Source organism: Prosopis cineraria, unplaced genomic scaffold, assembly GCF_029017545.1.
Source record: "Prosopis cineraria cultivar Desert tree isolate PC_DT_omini unplaced genomic scaffold, ASM2901754v1 PC15, whole genome shotgun sequence".
In the NCBI taxonomy this organism is placed as follows: domain Eukaryota; kingdom Viridiplantae; phylum Streptophyta; class Magnoliopsida; order Fabales; family Fabaceae; genus Prosopis; species Prosopis cineraria.
The window spans coordinates 5,891,366-5,907,931 of NW_026555346.1; the positions used below are offsets into that span (position 1 = coordinate 5,891,366).

Here is a 16,566-nt window from a genome sequence, read left to right on the forward strand (position 1 = left end):
ATAAAGATATTTTTTTTAAAAAAAAAGACAATATTTATATTTTAAAATACTAAAAATACCTTACATGTTTTTAAGATCCAATCTCTTAAAAAACTTTTTACATTTTTAAACAGAAGGAGTAAATGCTAATTCAATTTCACATCACATCCAGGGAAAAACTAAGGAAATGAAGTTATCAGTCATCATAATTTTGATAAAAAAATTAGCACGAGAAAGGCCCAAATCAAGAAGGAACATGACTTTTGGGAATAAGATTTTCTTCTTATTTATCAAAAGGATGCTGACACATCTATTTTAGAAATTGGATAGCTTGGATTTAATTAATTCCTCAAGGTGCATTAAACACTTGAGGTATAAGGTCTTTAATGTAGTTTACTATTCGCAAGAATTGTTAAATCTAAGTTATAAATAGATTTTCATTTGAAAAAGTTCAATAAATTTTTCCTACCCTAATTTCCAAATGACTTCACCTGTTTCTTCTGCCGCTGCACCTTCTTCCACTTCCACTGATAGTCTGCCAGATTCTCTAACAACTGTCCGTAACACAGTAAACCAATTAGGCAGTCTCGTAATATATGAACTGAGTTGATATTATCCATCTTAAATAATCATTCCCCAAAACTCCATCTAGGTTGCACCAATATAACTTTTCACACTGAGAGCAGAATCCCATCTTTCTAAATTATTTTGAAGAATTGGGGACCAGTTCAGAACTACTTATGAATCTTTATCCTACTTACCTTACCATGTATCCACTAAGACAATTGCCCTCATACACATCCATAAATCCTATTTACATTCAGAGAGTGATGACAGTAAGATCTTTAAAATGTCTTACCCTACTTTGAGAAAGGCTAGACAAAACCCAGTCCTAAAACCACCTCCACCACCACGAACAGAACCATCTTCAGTCCAAAGACCTATCCATACCAAACTTCAAGAACTCCAAGCTTCACCATCTTTTACAAAACCTCCAGAAACTTGTCCAAAGAAGCCCTTAAAAAAATCAACACCTCCTACTTCACCAAAACAAGTCAAAATATTCATATTAACTAAGATAAAAATTGATTCGAGTGACCTTTTCCACCTGGGGCAAAAACGGTCATCTCCCCATGCTACCATGACAACTATTTACTCGTCCGTGGGCAGCCAAACATGAAGGAGAAAATTGAAACTGAAAAAACGCAAAAGAGATAAGAGACCTTCATCTAACGGAAACTATGAAGCTATATTACAATTCAATAACGCACTGGCCTACAGAATTTGTCTCAAACATCTTATTGTACAATAAGAATTAAGGGCATTATCCGGCGGACCACAAAAAATCAGTATTCATTCAACTATGGTGGAAGATAGAACTTTGAGGGTGAACTATCAGAAAGCCCCACGATGTAACATTCGCTTTGGATTGTCTGAAACTTGTAAAGAAAGCCACTAAAGGCCAACCCAGTAGGAGCGTCCACTGCTATTGTGAATTGGAGACGGAGAGGGAGATGTAACGCACCACTCATACCAAACCTGATTCAGATTATGAAGTGACAAGTCAATGCGATGAAATGGAAATAGTTTCAAGGATCATGGTTGAGAGGATTAAATACGGAACAACGTATGCTCAACACCAACCTTTGTTGAACCACAACAGCGCCAGAAATGTACTTCTAAAGTAGCTCCTGGTTGCACATGTACGGGATCCCTTAATGGGAAAAATATTGCAAACCTGCAAATAATTTGAAGATGCCGCTTATAGACAAATAAAATAAATAAATAAACCCTTGCATTCATCATCCACGATGACATCATGAAAAACACTACAGTAGGCTTATCATTTCACTTCAGGAAAGTATTCTTTTACAAGTTAAGAATTAAGAAGCACAAGACATACTTGGACATCTGAAAGTACATAACAAGGTAAAAAAGATATTTAGACAAAATCTACATCTGCCAGTGTCAATCAACAGATCATCTTGCAAAATGTTAGTGGTATTAACGTGTTCCCAGAAGATCTAGCATTTATTTCTACACAAACCCCGTTCTCACTATAATGATAACAATGACGATTCCAGAAAGTATTCATAGCTGAAGAATGCAATTGCAAATATTATTGGTCAAACAGCTGCTAGAACCCACAGGACACGTGTCAGCAACTAAATTTGAACACGATGGGCCTGCGAAGTCTTCTTAGCCCTAATATAAGCCATCAAATATCTTTTACTTACACAAATAATTATCAGAGGCTTCTACTTCATAATGAATAATAAATTTTTAAAAAATGCTAAAATTATAGCCTAATTTATCTCAGATCAACGTTAATTTAATTGTTCATTTCATTTCCAACAGCTAAGTTTCCAATTGGCAACTAGTGACAGCCAATTCCTGCCTTGCATGTAATAAACTGCGTAGTATGATTTCAAGTTTAATAGAGAAATAAAACGGAAACAAAGATCAATACCAGCTGAACATATTTGGCGTTGCTGTTGAGGGTTCAATTCCAAGATGCACATCATTGTAAAGTGTAGCATCAAAGTAGCCAGCAAACCCTACAGTCAAGGTGTAAATATATGTCAACTTCAAAGAAGGACCATCTCATACTGTAACAAAATAGAAATTCAAAAAAAGATACTAAACATATGTAAAGAATTAACCATAAGCTAACCATGGGCAACAACACACTAAACTTTATGGAAAATTTGTCATTATGTGTCATTTTATAATCTCCACACTAAAATGCCTAATTCTTTACTTTAGAAGCCAAAGGGAAAACACGGACAAGAATCCTATGTTATTCTTTTGTGCATGCTATCAGAGTGTACAAGAACAACCAACTCTTGTTCCCTGACAACAGTAACAGGCCCTCGTTTTGTTTATGACAAAACAGACACCAGCACACACAGAATAAGAATAAAATCCAAAAACATGTGTTACGTTTGGATGCATGAGAATCTGAATTTGAACCAAATCCACTATTTGAATCCATACAAATTTATGGATTTCAAATCCAAATCCATATTTTATTATAATTCCTTTGTAATTTCAAATCCCTCCTACAGCCTAATTATTTGAAATGTAAGCTCCTCTAACCCCCTTATCTCTTTCCATTTTCATTTCTCATTTCCGGTTTTCATTGTCTTTGAATTTGAAAATTTTTATACCATCAAAACAAAAAAGATTTTAAATACATGAATTTTAAATCTAAAATCTAAACCCACTGCGTAAAACCAAATTTCTTTATTTTTTTCATGGCACAACACTTATAAGCCCATACTCCCTCTCAAGACATTCAGAGATGATAAAATAAAAAGATATTTAGGGTAAAATCAAACTTCTTAAGTATTTCTATGAATGAATAATTCCCACGAAGACTATGATACAATCTATGTGACATTGCTCTATATATATATATATACTGGATACAAACTACACAATATGCAGTGTCTGAATTTCTAAAATCTGAGGATATACGCATGGGATATATAAATATATATAAAGACATATATAAAATTATTTACATATAAATCAACTTGTTAAAAGAAAAAATAGGGTATTGAATATTCTAAAAATTATAGTATAGATGTTAAAACAAGGAACATGAGTGAAAAAAAATGTCAATAAAAACTAGGAAATAAAACCTTTGTTCTTTCTTCCTAATACAAAAACATCATTGGACCAAAAAAATTTAGAAGCATCACATTATCACAAACACCCATCAGACCTTATTCCTGTCTCACCTTTAAAACCATGAAGGATCCTATTTTGATGTCAAAATTTGAAGAGAGTGCACGTAGCAGTACAGATGGGTTTGTATCCACAAATATGAAGTGCATATTGTATCATATTCCCTCCGGACCACAAGATAAGTTGTTTTTCAGAAGCTTTGTTGGGTCCAAAATATAGAGCATTGGGGTGTTATATATTTTTATCCAATTACAACTTTACTTTATTGAGTAATTAATGAGTGTTTTAAATAAGTTAAATGCTATATTTATAACACTCAAACATGATTGGACAGATGTGGAAATTTTTAGAAAATCAAGATTTTAACCTACTTTCTTTTATAAACATAAATTAGTTAACAATGACTTATATTGTAGTTTGGAAGGAGTATATCAAATACAAGCACATGAAGTATCAGCCTTTATAGCCTACATTAGGAGAAAAAATGCACTACATACCATGAACCGTTGCTGATCCAGTGTCATTAGGTATCACAAACTGCAACTTCTTATATCGATGGTTGCTTTCCATATCAGAGGGTTTTGGATGAGTAAAAGTAAAAACCTGTCCAAGATAGAAAAATCACAAAAATAAGGACCAACTACTACCCATAATCTTTTTAGCCATGAAAGAGAACTCTAATTCAAATGTATACTAAAAAAATAATTAGCAAAGGCATACATGGACCTCAAACAGAACAGTGTAAAGATCGGAATTGTGAATGAATTGAATCAAATGAAAGAAAAGAAGGGTGCATGAAGAGCCACTCACAGGTTGAGATGGCGCAAGCCTGGCTACATTATGTAATTTCACAACATATGCTGTTTCAAAGTGTGCTATATCTTTATGTGCCTTAACCTGAAAAGTAACCATAACCATGTTAAATAAAATCTTAATTAAATGTAAGCTTGACAGTGAAAGTACAAGTGATATACATCATTGTATAACTTTGAAGCTGTCACTGGTTGGAGGAAACTTGTGTACCTGAAAGGAGTTGTCAACAATGATTAATATAATAACTTAACAGAAACAAAAAATATCAAAGAAAAAGTCCTCAGGCATTAAGCTGGTTGGCTAATAATATCCATATGAAATTAAAGTGGCCTTTTTGACACTGATCTAAAATCATAGGCTACCAAAATAAATAAAATGCTTAAAAGCACTCAAGCAACAAATGGCTTTCTAGATATTTCACGTAATGCCAACATAATAGGACTAAAGACTATTTGGCTATAATCAGCTTCACATGTTCTTCGATTCTAACATTATCCAGCAGGAGTTTACCATGCCATTCAATCAAATAACAACAACAATGAGCGTGCGTCTGTGTGCACTTGCAGAAGGATTTACTCACGAAGATGGTATTGAAATTCCATCTTGCTTCAGAAACCTCTGGGCTCCATCAAGGCACTCAGGAGACAGCTCATTGTCACCAAAAGAACCTAGCAATTCGCTTACCTAGATCAAGACATGGAGCATTAAGGCACCACATTAGAAATAATATAATTCAAACATATGACCAAAAGAGATATGCTAAGATACCAATATGTCAGCCTGTTCAGGGGCATTCCAGAAGCGCATGTCGCTTGAGACTATGGTAACTGTATCTTCCCAGCCCTCTAACCTAATCAAACTCTGTCGTTGAAAAAAAAAAAAAAACAATGCCATCTCTCAGATAAAAATGATTCAAACATTTAGGAGCTTGGAAACTTCTTCTACAAGCTATAGATAACAATTCCATTAACAATTTGTAAATTAATAATAATAATAAAGGGGAGAGAAGAAAATCAATTTATTGAAACACTATAAACAACAATATGCAAGAGTTCATCAATGTTCATCATTAGAAACTTAAATACACTTAAAAAATAATGATCCACAAAATATAAAAACAGCAAAATTCTTTTAACTTACAGTGCTAGAATAGCAAGTTAATAATGCGTTAAATTGTTCAGAATGCAAACTTTATAAACTTTTCATCCATGATTTTAAAAAGGAAAAAATGATGATATTCTTTTACACACACATCAAACACTTACATGTTGAAGAGTGATGATCAAAACTAGAATCAATCACTGCTATTATAAGGAAAAAGAAGATTAACAAACGCGTTCGAATTTAGTTAACAAAATAAGGAGAAAAAAAATTAGTATATGGGAAAATAAATGTTTGAAATCACCATAAACGAAAGGGGAGAAAAAACTACATTAAGTGTAACAACTGCATTTGGATTCTTTTCCACCGCATATACTTTTAGCTTCCTCCCAGTCTCTTCAGCTGCCTACATATGAAGATAAAAGTCACCCGATAAATAGGATAATACCCAACCATAAATTCAACACAAAGTCTAAGACACCATATCCAAAAATTCATGACATAGAAAGTAGAAAAACACACCTCTATTGATGCCCGAACAAGAGGCCCACGCCCAGCACCAACAACCATCAATACCTAACCATAGGAATTCCAAAAACCATTATATCTGCCAAAAAATGATTGCACACAATCCAGAGAAATGCATGTTTAACTTGGTGTTAAAAAATAACACTGAAATAATCAACATGCACAAAGAATCACCAGAAATCTTACAGTGGTAATTTCAGACACCTTTTCATCAGGAACCCTGTCCAGCAATGCTTTACATATAGCTCTTTGATACTACCCAAGAAAAAAAAAATTAATGGTTAGACTAAGATGTAGAATATATCACATGATACGGAAGCAGAGCCACCAGTTACCAAATCCTCTAGCATCAGGTTCCAGGGGACAAACAGGACAGAGGCCTTTTCTTTGCAAACTCTACAATAAGGTAGACAGTTGCCGGCCAAAATCATGGATTTGAACACATACGACAATGCAAATATTAAACAACTAATGTGTGCAGCATAAAATTAACATTGGATAGTCAGGAGTCAAGTCAAACAAGTTTCATGGAAGAAAAAATGCCAACATGTTTCATGGAGGAAAAAGACGCAAGAAAAAAGAGAAGAAAATGAAAGAGGAATTAGGGAAGATCAAAACTCATTAAGCAATAAAATATTTATCTTGCACATGCTGCAAAAATTGGCATGTTTGGTGCGCACCATACTGCACCATCTGAATCCTGCAACACCACATAATGCATGTGGCAACCTTTTCATGCTGCATGATGGACTAGAATGAATTCCTTACTTCCAGGAAATCAATTAATTCATGAAACTGACTTCAAAAACTTGAGTCCAGCTAACATCATGAAAAAAATGGAGGATTGACTTTTAGGGCAGTCAATCATAAAAATCTGCAACAGCAAGTGTGCATTTGAAAACTAGCTTGCAAAATGTGGGCTTGCCTTAAATGCAAAACCAAAAAGCAAGTTCATGGTTGCTTTGGCTCAAAAACAGGGGTTTAGAGGTAGATTTTATTTGCCTCAAATGTGGGTATGTGGAAACCAAACAAAAAAAGTGATAATTCATTTGGCCCTAACATGAGTTCAGTCTTGCAAACAGCAAACCAAACATAGCCTAGGAGTGCAACAGTTACTACAGTCTGGACTATGTTGTTTAAAATGGAGTTCAAGAAACTCATTGCACTAGAGTCCCATCCAATGAACTTGAGGATCCACGTTAACCAATTACAATAGCTTAAAGAATCAGATTTATGTTATTACAGGATGAAAAAAAGATAGAGACTGACAAATATACAGAGACAGATAAACAAAATTGAGATGGATTGAATGCATTACTGCACCTGACTGTATAAAATTGAGAATAGATTGAATGTGTCACTGTACCTGACTGTATTTCACTGTGTCTTTCTCAAATGTTTCATAGGTTTGAGCCTCTAGATTATCCATGAGAGGCTGCACAATTATAATAAAAAGTACCTCATCATTCATCAGAAAACGTTGAAAGATCATGCAGAAACAAAGGCCAAAAACAATTGAAGGGACAGAAAGGGAATGCTTACTTGCAAGGGTGCCTGTAAAAAGTCCCTGTAACCAAGCTGGCATAAGAGACTGAAGGTCAAGAGGAAGATAATAGCAGATAATGCTATGCCTTCATTCAACACTAGGAAAAATAGATACCTCAAAACGTTCTTGCTCAGGAATGGGATCCATTCTTTGGTATAGATAAGCAACATAGTCCAGATACGGCCTCAAAGGATGTCTTTCTGAGGGGAAAAGTCAAAGTTGAATACTCTTGGTCGAAGGACAAATGGTCAAACGTAGATAAATACAACATAACACCAAATAATAGCCTTAATATAATGCATATGGAAACACAGGACCAGTTACATCCACAAAGAAGAAAGAAGGGAGCGGAAAACATGCAAATATAAAAAGTGTAAGTGCTATAGAACAAACATGGTGCTCATAACCACATTCAGACTGAATAAAAGCAATTCAACAGAAAAAGAACTTAAACTAATTTATTGCTAGTCAAAGTATGATATGCAGCATTAAGATGATATGTGTGCGTAGAAATACACAAATAACAGGAACTTACCCACAGCAGCATGAGAAGCATCTGGATCCACACTTGCTCTTGGATGAACTGATTTTCCAGATATAATTATCTGGACAGACATTTCAAGAAAATTTAGTACTTTTTGAAGGGAGGACAGGAGGCTTGAATTTGCCTTGATCAGCAAGTATCTGCTGATAAGGACTATAGTATCCCAAAGAAGAAGAACAAGATCCCAGGAGTGTAAGAATAAGCTCAGACTACAAGGTTATCCACAGAGGAAGTAAATGCTCAACTTGCTATGCCATCCAACAGTGACTACTAACTTGGTAATTGGATAACATAAGATTCAGAGAATTTAGATGGATTACCTGAATAGAATGGTTAAGAAAGCGAGTAATTAGCATCTGGTGGCGCTTTGAGAGGCATGGATAACCCCGAGCATTAGTCAAAAAGCACTGCCAAAAATCCAGTATGATTTCTTATAATTTAAAATCGGAATCAGCAGAATCATAATCTGCATAAGTTGTATAATATACCACAAGGTGTCCTTACATCAGTATTTAATATAGCTGCTCTAACAGGCTCCCCAAACCAGCGTCCAAGTGAGTTTGCCGATGGTAAGGTACTCCTAATAGACAAGAACATTGAGCATATCATGGCCAAAATAATTAATGACATTGGTGCAACTGTACAACAAGCTCAACAAAATTTAGCCAAGTTATGCGATACAAGATCAAGTATAAACTACTATGAATAAAGGGCCTAATGCTGAGCCACTCACACAATATCAAGTGCAATGGACAATTGACTATGATGCTCACAGAGAAGACGAAATGAATTCCAAGTTTCCCAAGAATCAATCTGTAACCCAGGAAGTAAAAAGCTTGATTAGAAATAAGGCTAGCATCATAATTTTCATAGATAAGAAAAACTAAAATATTCAAAGATCAGAAAATGCATCCCCTCAATAGTCTGATCCTCAACAAAATTTACAACCTTTGAAATATTACATGTCAAAAGGACTATTCCATCCCAATACAAGCTAAAAAATATGGTTGTGATATATGTCTAACACGATGCAGGCTGATATATCCTAGGTGTAAATTTAATTTAATTAGATGCTTAGGAATGGCTGTAATGTTGCATCTCTAACAATATAAAAACACCACATGATTAGCAATCATAACGTACTGCACCAAGGATCAATTCATTCAAAAGGCTAAGAAATCTCATGAAAAATCAAGAACAAAAGCCTCCCCAAGCAAACAATAAGTTCAAAATTGATTTTTAAAATCAGAAAAAGGAGAAAGAAGTTGCAATAAATAAAACTAGACAATCATACAAACAGGATTTTAGAATATTTACTCACCAAAGTATCAGAATTGGCGCCCATGGAATCATCATCAGACATAAACAATGGAATCCTAAGAAACAGCTTTATAAAAAAGTTACATAAAATGAGAATTTTTGTAGAGGGAAAATGACATCTAAGAAGGAAAGGCAAACACATCAGCACAAAACTTGAATTAAGAATAGCACCTGCATATGATTTAGGTTCTGCAAGATTTGATTCACACATCTAGCATAATTAGCACAAGATGTTCTCTTGGGAGCTGGAAGAAGGCAAGCCTGCAGAACATCCAAATAAATTAGGAAAAAACCATATGCAACTCACAGCTATAAAACAACAAAAGGCAGTGATAAAGGTAGCCACAACATCAAAATACTAAATGATGTGTGAGAGGCATATACTAGTCCAATGTACATTAATATCCAGGTAAGATTTCATATAAAAAAATGGAATTTGAGTCACATCCTAATTTCCAACAGAGAAGTTAATAGTTTCATATTTTATTTGTTACATACACACATAAGTTTGCAGATTCTAGTACTTCAGAAGTTAAAATACCGAAATCCAATCACAGGGATTCTCAAGTGAAACAATATAATTCACGTATATTTTCATAGGTCAGCAATTTTCACCCCATAATTTGATAGATTATACACAAAGGGTTCACTTGCATCAAGTTCTTAAACAAACAATTCCCCGTGTCATCATTTCCCTTCAGTTCTTCAGTTTATAATTTTAATCAGAATCATACAGTATTTCATTATTGGAAGGAGCCACAATAGCTAACAAGAGGAATAAAACAAGGAAAAGATAATCAAGTCACTTCTGCTGAGAAAATGGTCGCTAATTAAGCATAGCAGAAGTTTCAAGAAGCAAGAGTAAGCATGAGTACATCTGCAGGGCATATTAAGAAATCAAAACTAAGGGCAAGCATCAATTCAAAACTTGCCCCAAATTGGTCATGCCAAAGCTCACCTGTAAAGAGAGATGAGATGCCCAAGCTATTTCTTGTCTGAGGGTGGTTTCAGAGTCCATCCTTAGGGTTTCATCCTCTGAATCCAAATCTATCCATGTGCTAATTTTTCCTGAAGATATAATAAATCATCTTGTAAATTTAACACAATCATGAACTTAACAAGTTTTAGAAGGAGAAAAGAAAAACATGTTATACTTTCAGCACAACAAACAGCTTGTTTCACAAACACACTAATGATCTATTGAAGAGCAACACGGTTTAGAAATAATGCAACAGCCTCCATACTATGAATGCCATTATTTTTTTTTATTACATGACAAACTTTCAGTCTTAGAAACTAGACATGCCTCAAAAGAAACAGCTCTGCTGAACCATCAATCAAAGTAGAATACATCATGATACTAAGTTTAGGAAAAAAAAATAGAAATCCAAGTCAGCAGATCACCATAATCATAGTTGCATGAGGAATACATGACAAGAAACTGAAGAATATATTAAGCAATCGTTAACTTCAGTACAGAAAGCAAAAAGAAAGTGCTCAGAGAATCATGACATTCTGGTTTAACTCATAATCAAAACAAAGCATTAAAATTAGATATTTTGTTGGGATGCACTGTTTGGGCAGCTGCTAAGGGAATCAAGATCAATTAGAGGCCCTGCACAAAGGTGCTTTTTGTAGGCTATTTTTAGGAAGGGAAATTTGATTTAAACAACCAAGGACAAAGCCCCAATATGAAGATCCTAGTTTTTTAAAAAAGAATGAAAGTAGTCACAAGTAAGTTTAAATGCCAGCAACGAAAGCTGATAGAAAATATAGGCAGCTCAAATCCATACCCACTACACGGGTACTCCACTGTGAAGGGCTCAAGACTAAGTCTGATCCAGCAAATGGAGGAACAGCAGAACCCAAACTATCCTTCTGCACTAAGCTTGGCCGATATGCAGGATCCATCTGAATTGCACCATGGAAATATATAAGTCAAAACAGACGGTGAGAAACCAGATATCCATGAATACTTCTTTGACTGCAGCATAAACCCCTCGAAAAATATGCATATCATCGATAATACACACACGTGAGGAAACATAGATACAGCAAAATGCCAGCATGTTCCTTCTCAATTCAATGCCGAAACAGTTAGAAATGCATATTCTACAAAATTTTCCCACAAAAACAATTATCAGTTTCCACCATTTCATGTCGATAATGTTGAAAGTAAAAAGTGAAGGCTAAGAGGGAAAGCATCCGGCACTAACCAAAGGAGCAACAACGAAATCGAATCCCCCGGAAACGAGATGGAGAGTCAGCAAGCGTGGCATGTCATCGCTGAATTCCGTCTCTACACCGCAATACCGGGATTCGGTCTTGTCCCCAGCCCTTTCTCCGAGTGGCATTTTCACCAACTTTCAGGAAGTAGAAGAGCAACAGAGAGAAAATAGATAGAGACCAGAGAAAGTAGAAAAGAAAAGAATTTTGGGGGAAAAATGGACAAGAAAGTGTAATCAAATCTCCACATGTGACCCTCTTGCTACCCGAATCAGTAATGCCAGCCTCACTAACTAGTCGGCCAGCTCGATAGCTAACTAACAGGCATGTGATACAAACAGGAAGAGATCCAACAGTCACAGATGACGGAACGTGTTTGAGAAGCTTGCGTGCTGAGCTCAAGGTGAGGGTGAGACAGAGGGCTTAGGTAGGGCTTTACGGTGGAAAAGAACGCAACGCTACACGCCTACACCCGCCTTCCCTCCGCTGCTCTCACGTCGTTGAATTATAAATAAACTCAGGACTAGGGTTTTGGGTTAACGGGTCGGGTTTGGACCAACCCAGTGAATTTTCCATGTTAGGCTTTGAGGTTCGATTTGAGCAGCCCGAACTGTGCAATAAATTTTGGCATTGAGTGCTGATTAGTAAATTCGTAAAAATATTAGCACGACGCCAACGAAGATACATTACAAGGAATCAATTTTTGTTTTAGTTTTTTACCGAAAGATTTCATTAAAATAAAGGCATTGATTGCATTGAGGATGAATATAGATCATCTAACTTTTTTTGGCTAATTTTCATTCAACTTGGTTAATGACGATGTCAAAAGATGTTAAGTTTATTAACATTTAATAGAGAAAATCGGAAGCATAGTCAGCAAATATCTACCAGACAATATCCAATATTTATGCTAATCATAATTAAAGAATACATTATTGAAAAACCATTACTTGTTATGCTCGATAAAAAAAATCAATCAAATGCCCGAAATATGGTAAAAAGCTAAAGTGTCACGGGTTGGTGGTCAAAAAATACAAAAGGGGTGAAATATTTTGAGGCCACCAAATCCATTCCAGAATCCGATGACCCAATGCTTTAGTATAACTTTAATAGCATTGTTCAAAGTGTACGTGGGACTTTGATGTGCTCAGATTCGGACCAGACAATGCACAGAAACGGTATGAATTGTGAATTGTCACTGGCCCACTTCTACCCATCATATTCGTAGCCCACCCAAGTGGCCAGCTGAGTCAGAGCAACAAGTGTCATGAACCCGAACCTTTCATATGCTTTTCAATATTTTCTTCAGTCTCTATTTCTAACGGCTCAAGAAAGAGCAGGAAATCCTAATTCCGACCATGTGGTTGTTTGGTGGATGGATTAGGACCCGCCTCGGGGATAAGATCAGTAGGGAGGTGGATAAAAAGGTTAATGAAAGCAAACTTAAACGTTAAAGTTTTCGTCTGTTTCTGAGAATACTTTAAAAATCACGTAGGTTCCAGACTCTATATCTCCCACTTCTACAGTCCTAAGCTCTCTTTTAATGTCTGCTTTTTTTAAAAAAAAAAAAAATATATATATATATATGCAATTCTTTATTTAGAAAATACTTCTCATTTTTAATTTAATTTTTCACTTCTAAATTATTTTTTGTTGATCTCTAAAACATTTTTTAATATTACCAAATTTTATATATATGAAAACATCGAATAATTTCAACTAAATTTAAAAAAAAAAAATCAGTGTAATTCACCCCTTTTTATTTATATAAGCTTCAAGGAGGAAACTTAGGAGACTGGGACTGAAAAAAGGAAAAAGGTCCAATGCATATGAGTGGTTTGAGGCTATTTCAGTTTGCGAGGGGCATCTGAAGACCATGGTATGAAGGAAGGTACTTGTCTGAGGAAGGAAACAGTCAGGAAAATTGAAGGCTTCCCACTCGAGCAGTGACGCTTCTGTACCATACGAATCACTAATAATATAATTAATTCGTGGATGTCTCATACATCCATAGTTTTCCATATTTTTTTAAAAAAAAGCCACTACTTTGTTGCGTATGATTGCCTTCCAATTGCACACACCAAAAAGGAGATTCTCCACCATAGCTTCTTTTTCATGTTTCGTTGATCATTCTCTTCTCTTCCCCCCCCCTCCTTTCCTAAAATCCTTCTGCGCCTCTGTCGTATGCTTAAGCTTAACTTCACCAAATTCTCAGTTTACTGCAGCTTCTTGTTCTTCTCCTTCTTCGTGGCTCTTGCTTGGTGCTTTCCCATTAGAATTTATAACTGTATCAGTATATTTTCTTCATCAATAGGTGTTTTCATCCATCATGACGTAACCATCAGCGATCACCAATCAATTCTGAGAAGTTTGATGTATGTCTGAAGCGAACAGACATTTGAGCTGTGCCTTTTAGCCATCCAGCTGCTGATTTCTGGGGCTAATCGTAGAACAAATAGCCAAAAAGCAGATTTGTTGTGGTCTTTGTTGCTGGTTCTCTAAGGCTGAAAAAGATTGATTGAGAAGATGATGAGAGGAGTGAAATTTAGCGGGGTTATTGTCCGTTTGTTGTGTAGTGTGGTGTTGGTGGGGATAGTGAGAGGGATCGGGGTGAATTGGGGGACACAATCAACACACCCTTTGCCAGCACCAACAGTGATGAAAATGCTCAAAGACAACGGAATTCAGAAGGTGAAGCTGTTTGACGCTGACCCAAATACTCTGGATGCTCTCAAGAAGTCAGGGATTCAAGTCATGGTGGGCATTCCAAACGACATGCTCGCTTCACTAGCCAACAACATGCAAGCTGCTGAAAAGTGGGTCTCCAAGAACGTTTCGTCTCACGTCTCTTCTGGTGGAGTAGACATCAGGTAAACTTAAGCCCTTTTTACCAATCTTTAATTCAACCATCACTTCTCTATGCTACAACTTATAGTAAATTTATCCACATGCATGAGCAATATTGGACACATAATAAGAGGTCATGTGACCAAGTTTATTGAAGTATATGTGGGCTTCGGTGAATAATTCAAACATGTTATTCGTTGCTTATCTCAGTTGTTGGCTGATGAGATGGATTTGCATTAACCAGAGAACTTGCTTTAGACATTGCATGACAGCAATGAATAACAGATTGCTGTGGTGTTAAAGCAGTTATTATATGTATTCCAAAAAAAAAAAAAAGCGGTTATTATGGAGTAAACTTTCTGTCCCGCTATAGAGACATTGTAATGTGATTATAGAGTTTGATGTAATGGGGACTTGAAGTTACCAGTTTGGGGTGGTAATAACTAGGAAGTAGGAACACATGTTATGAGTATTTACTGCGTTGCATTGTTAAATCAGATAGTTGGAAAGTATTTATAAACCTGATGTGACCATTTTTTTCAATGTCGATGTTAAAACTTAGACCTGCGAGTGTCTGGCCTTTCTAACTTATTTACTGTTACTTCTAATGATTTTCGCAAGGTATGTTGCCGTGGGAAATGAACCTTTCTTGTCAACATATAACGGCACTTTTGTGTCAACAACTCTTCCAGCTCTTCAAAACGTCCAATCTGCTCTCATCAAATCCGGTTTGGCCAATCAGGTCAAAGTCACTGTCCCTCTGAACGCCGACGTGTATCAGAGTTCATCCGACAAGCCCTCCGATGGGAACTTCCGGCCAGACATCCACGACCTTATGCTGCAGATTGTCAAGTTCTTGAGTGACAATGCAGCCCCATTCACAGTCAACATCTACCCATTCATCAGCCTCTACAAAGACTCAAACTTTCCAGTTGACTACGCCTTCTTCAACGGCTACCAGACCCCCATAAATGACAACGGAAAGATCTATGACAATGTGTTCGATGCCAACCATGACACGCTTGTTTGGGCATTGCAGAAAAATGGGTTCGGAAACTTACCCATAATTGTGGGAGAGATTGGCTGGCCTACGGACGGAGACAGAAATGCAAATCTTCAGTATGCTCAGCGTTTCAACCAAGGTTTCATGTCTCGCTACATTGCAGGAAAAGGGACTCCAATGAGACCTGGCCCTGTAGACGCTTACTTGTTCAGCCTCATAGATGAAGATGATAAGAGCATTCAACCTGGTAATTTTGAACGTCACTGGGGTCTGTTTTACTTCGATGGTCAACCTAAATACCAGCTTAACATTGGATCGTCGGCTAAAGGTTTGGTGGCTGCTAGGGGCGTGCATTATCTGGAGAAGAAGTGGTGTGTGTTGAAGCCTTCAGCGAACCTTAATGATGAGCAACTGGCACCGAGTGTGGCTTATGCTTGTGAGAGAGCAGATTGCACTAGTCTTGGATATGGAACTTCTTGTGGGAATTTAGATACAAAGGGTAATATCTCTTATGCATTTAACAGTTACTACCAGGTACATGACCAGCTTGACAGCGCTTGCAAGTTCCCAGGCCTTTCCGTCATCACCAATCAAGATCCTTCAGTTGGAGATTGCAAGTTCAGAATCATGATCCAGACAGATTCTGCTAACCCGGATAGGAGGATTGGATCTTTCACGATAGTGCTGTTTTTATATTTGCTTTTTGCTATCCTATAATCTAAGCAGCTTCAAGTTTTCATTTTTAGATATATATTTATATATATACACACTTTTTTTTTTTGCACATATATATATGACCATGAAAGGCATGCTTTTCTGAATCCTACTGATCCCCCGACAGAATCCTGTCTTCTGTTTTTGTTGTTTTCTATTATTTTCAAACTCCCAAAGCTGTATGAAAGGCACGTTTGGGTTTTCAATAACACTGTATAGCATAAACTTCAAATTACCCCTCATGAAAGCATA

At 36.2% G+C, this 16,566-nt stretch overlaps 2 protein-coding genes across 3 annotated transcripts; one reads left to right on the forward strand and one right to left on the reverse strand.

The window, feature by feature from the left end:
• Window positions 1-1,209: 1,209 nt before the first annotated feature.
• On the reverse strand, window positions 1,210-12,243 carry LOC129294377 (protein arginine N-methyltransferase 1.5). Of its 2 annotated transcripts, none has more exons than XM_054932696.1 (23): window positions 11,741-12,243; window positions 11,318-11,435; window positions 10,483-10,592; window positions 9,696-9,785; window positions 9,526-9,591; window positions 8,938-9,017; window positions 8,709-8,784; window positions 8,525-8,611; window positions 8,196-8,265; window positions 7,775-7,860; window positions 7,657-7,692; window positions 7,481-7,549; window positions 6,301-6,369; window positions 6,109-6,162; window positions 5,891-5,992; window positions 5,254-5,346; window positions 5,066-5,169; window positions 4,647-4,695; window positions 4,483-4,569; window positions 4,170-4,275; window positions 2,450-2,537; window positions 1,624-1,717; window positions 1,210-1,518 (listed from the first exon to the last, which is right to left on the reverse strand). In XM_054932696.1, the coding sequence occupies exons 1-23, from the start codon at window positions 11,876-11,878 to the stop codon at window positions 1,435-1,437; spliced, it is 1,956 nt and encodes a 651-aa protein (XP_054788671.1). In that variant the 5' UTR covers window positions 11,879-12,243; the 3' UTR covers window positions 1,210-1,434. The 2 variants fall into 2 exon arrangements, with proteins under 2 accessions (XP_054788671.1, XP_054788673.1); XM_054932698.1 differs by having other exon boundaries at window positions 5,918-5,992; window positions 11,741-12,242.
• Window positions 12,244-13,559: 1,316 nt separating this feature from the next.
• On the forward strand, window positions 13,560-16,421 carry LOC129294347 (glucan endo-1,3-beta-glucosidase 5-like). Its single transcript, XM_054932638.1, has 2 exons — window positions 13,560-14,620; window positions 15,219-16,421. Exons 1-2 carry the CDS (start codon window positions 14,277-14,279, stop codon window positions 16,315-16,317), a joined length of 1,443 nt encoding a protein of 480 aa, XP_054788613.1. The 5' UTR covers window positions 13,560-14,276; the 3' UTR covers window positions 16,318-16,421.
• Window positions 16,422-16,566: the final 145 nt, after the last annotated feature.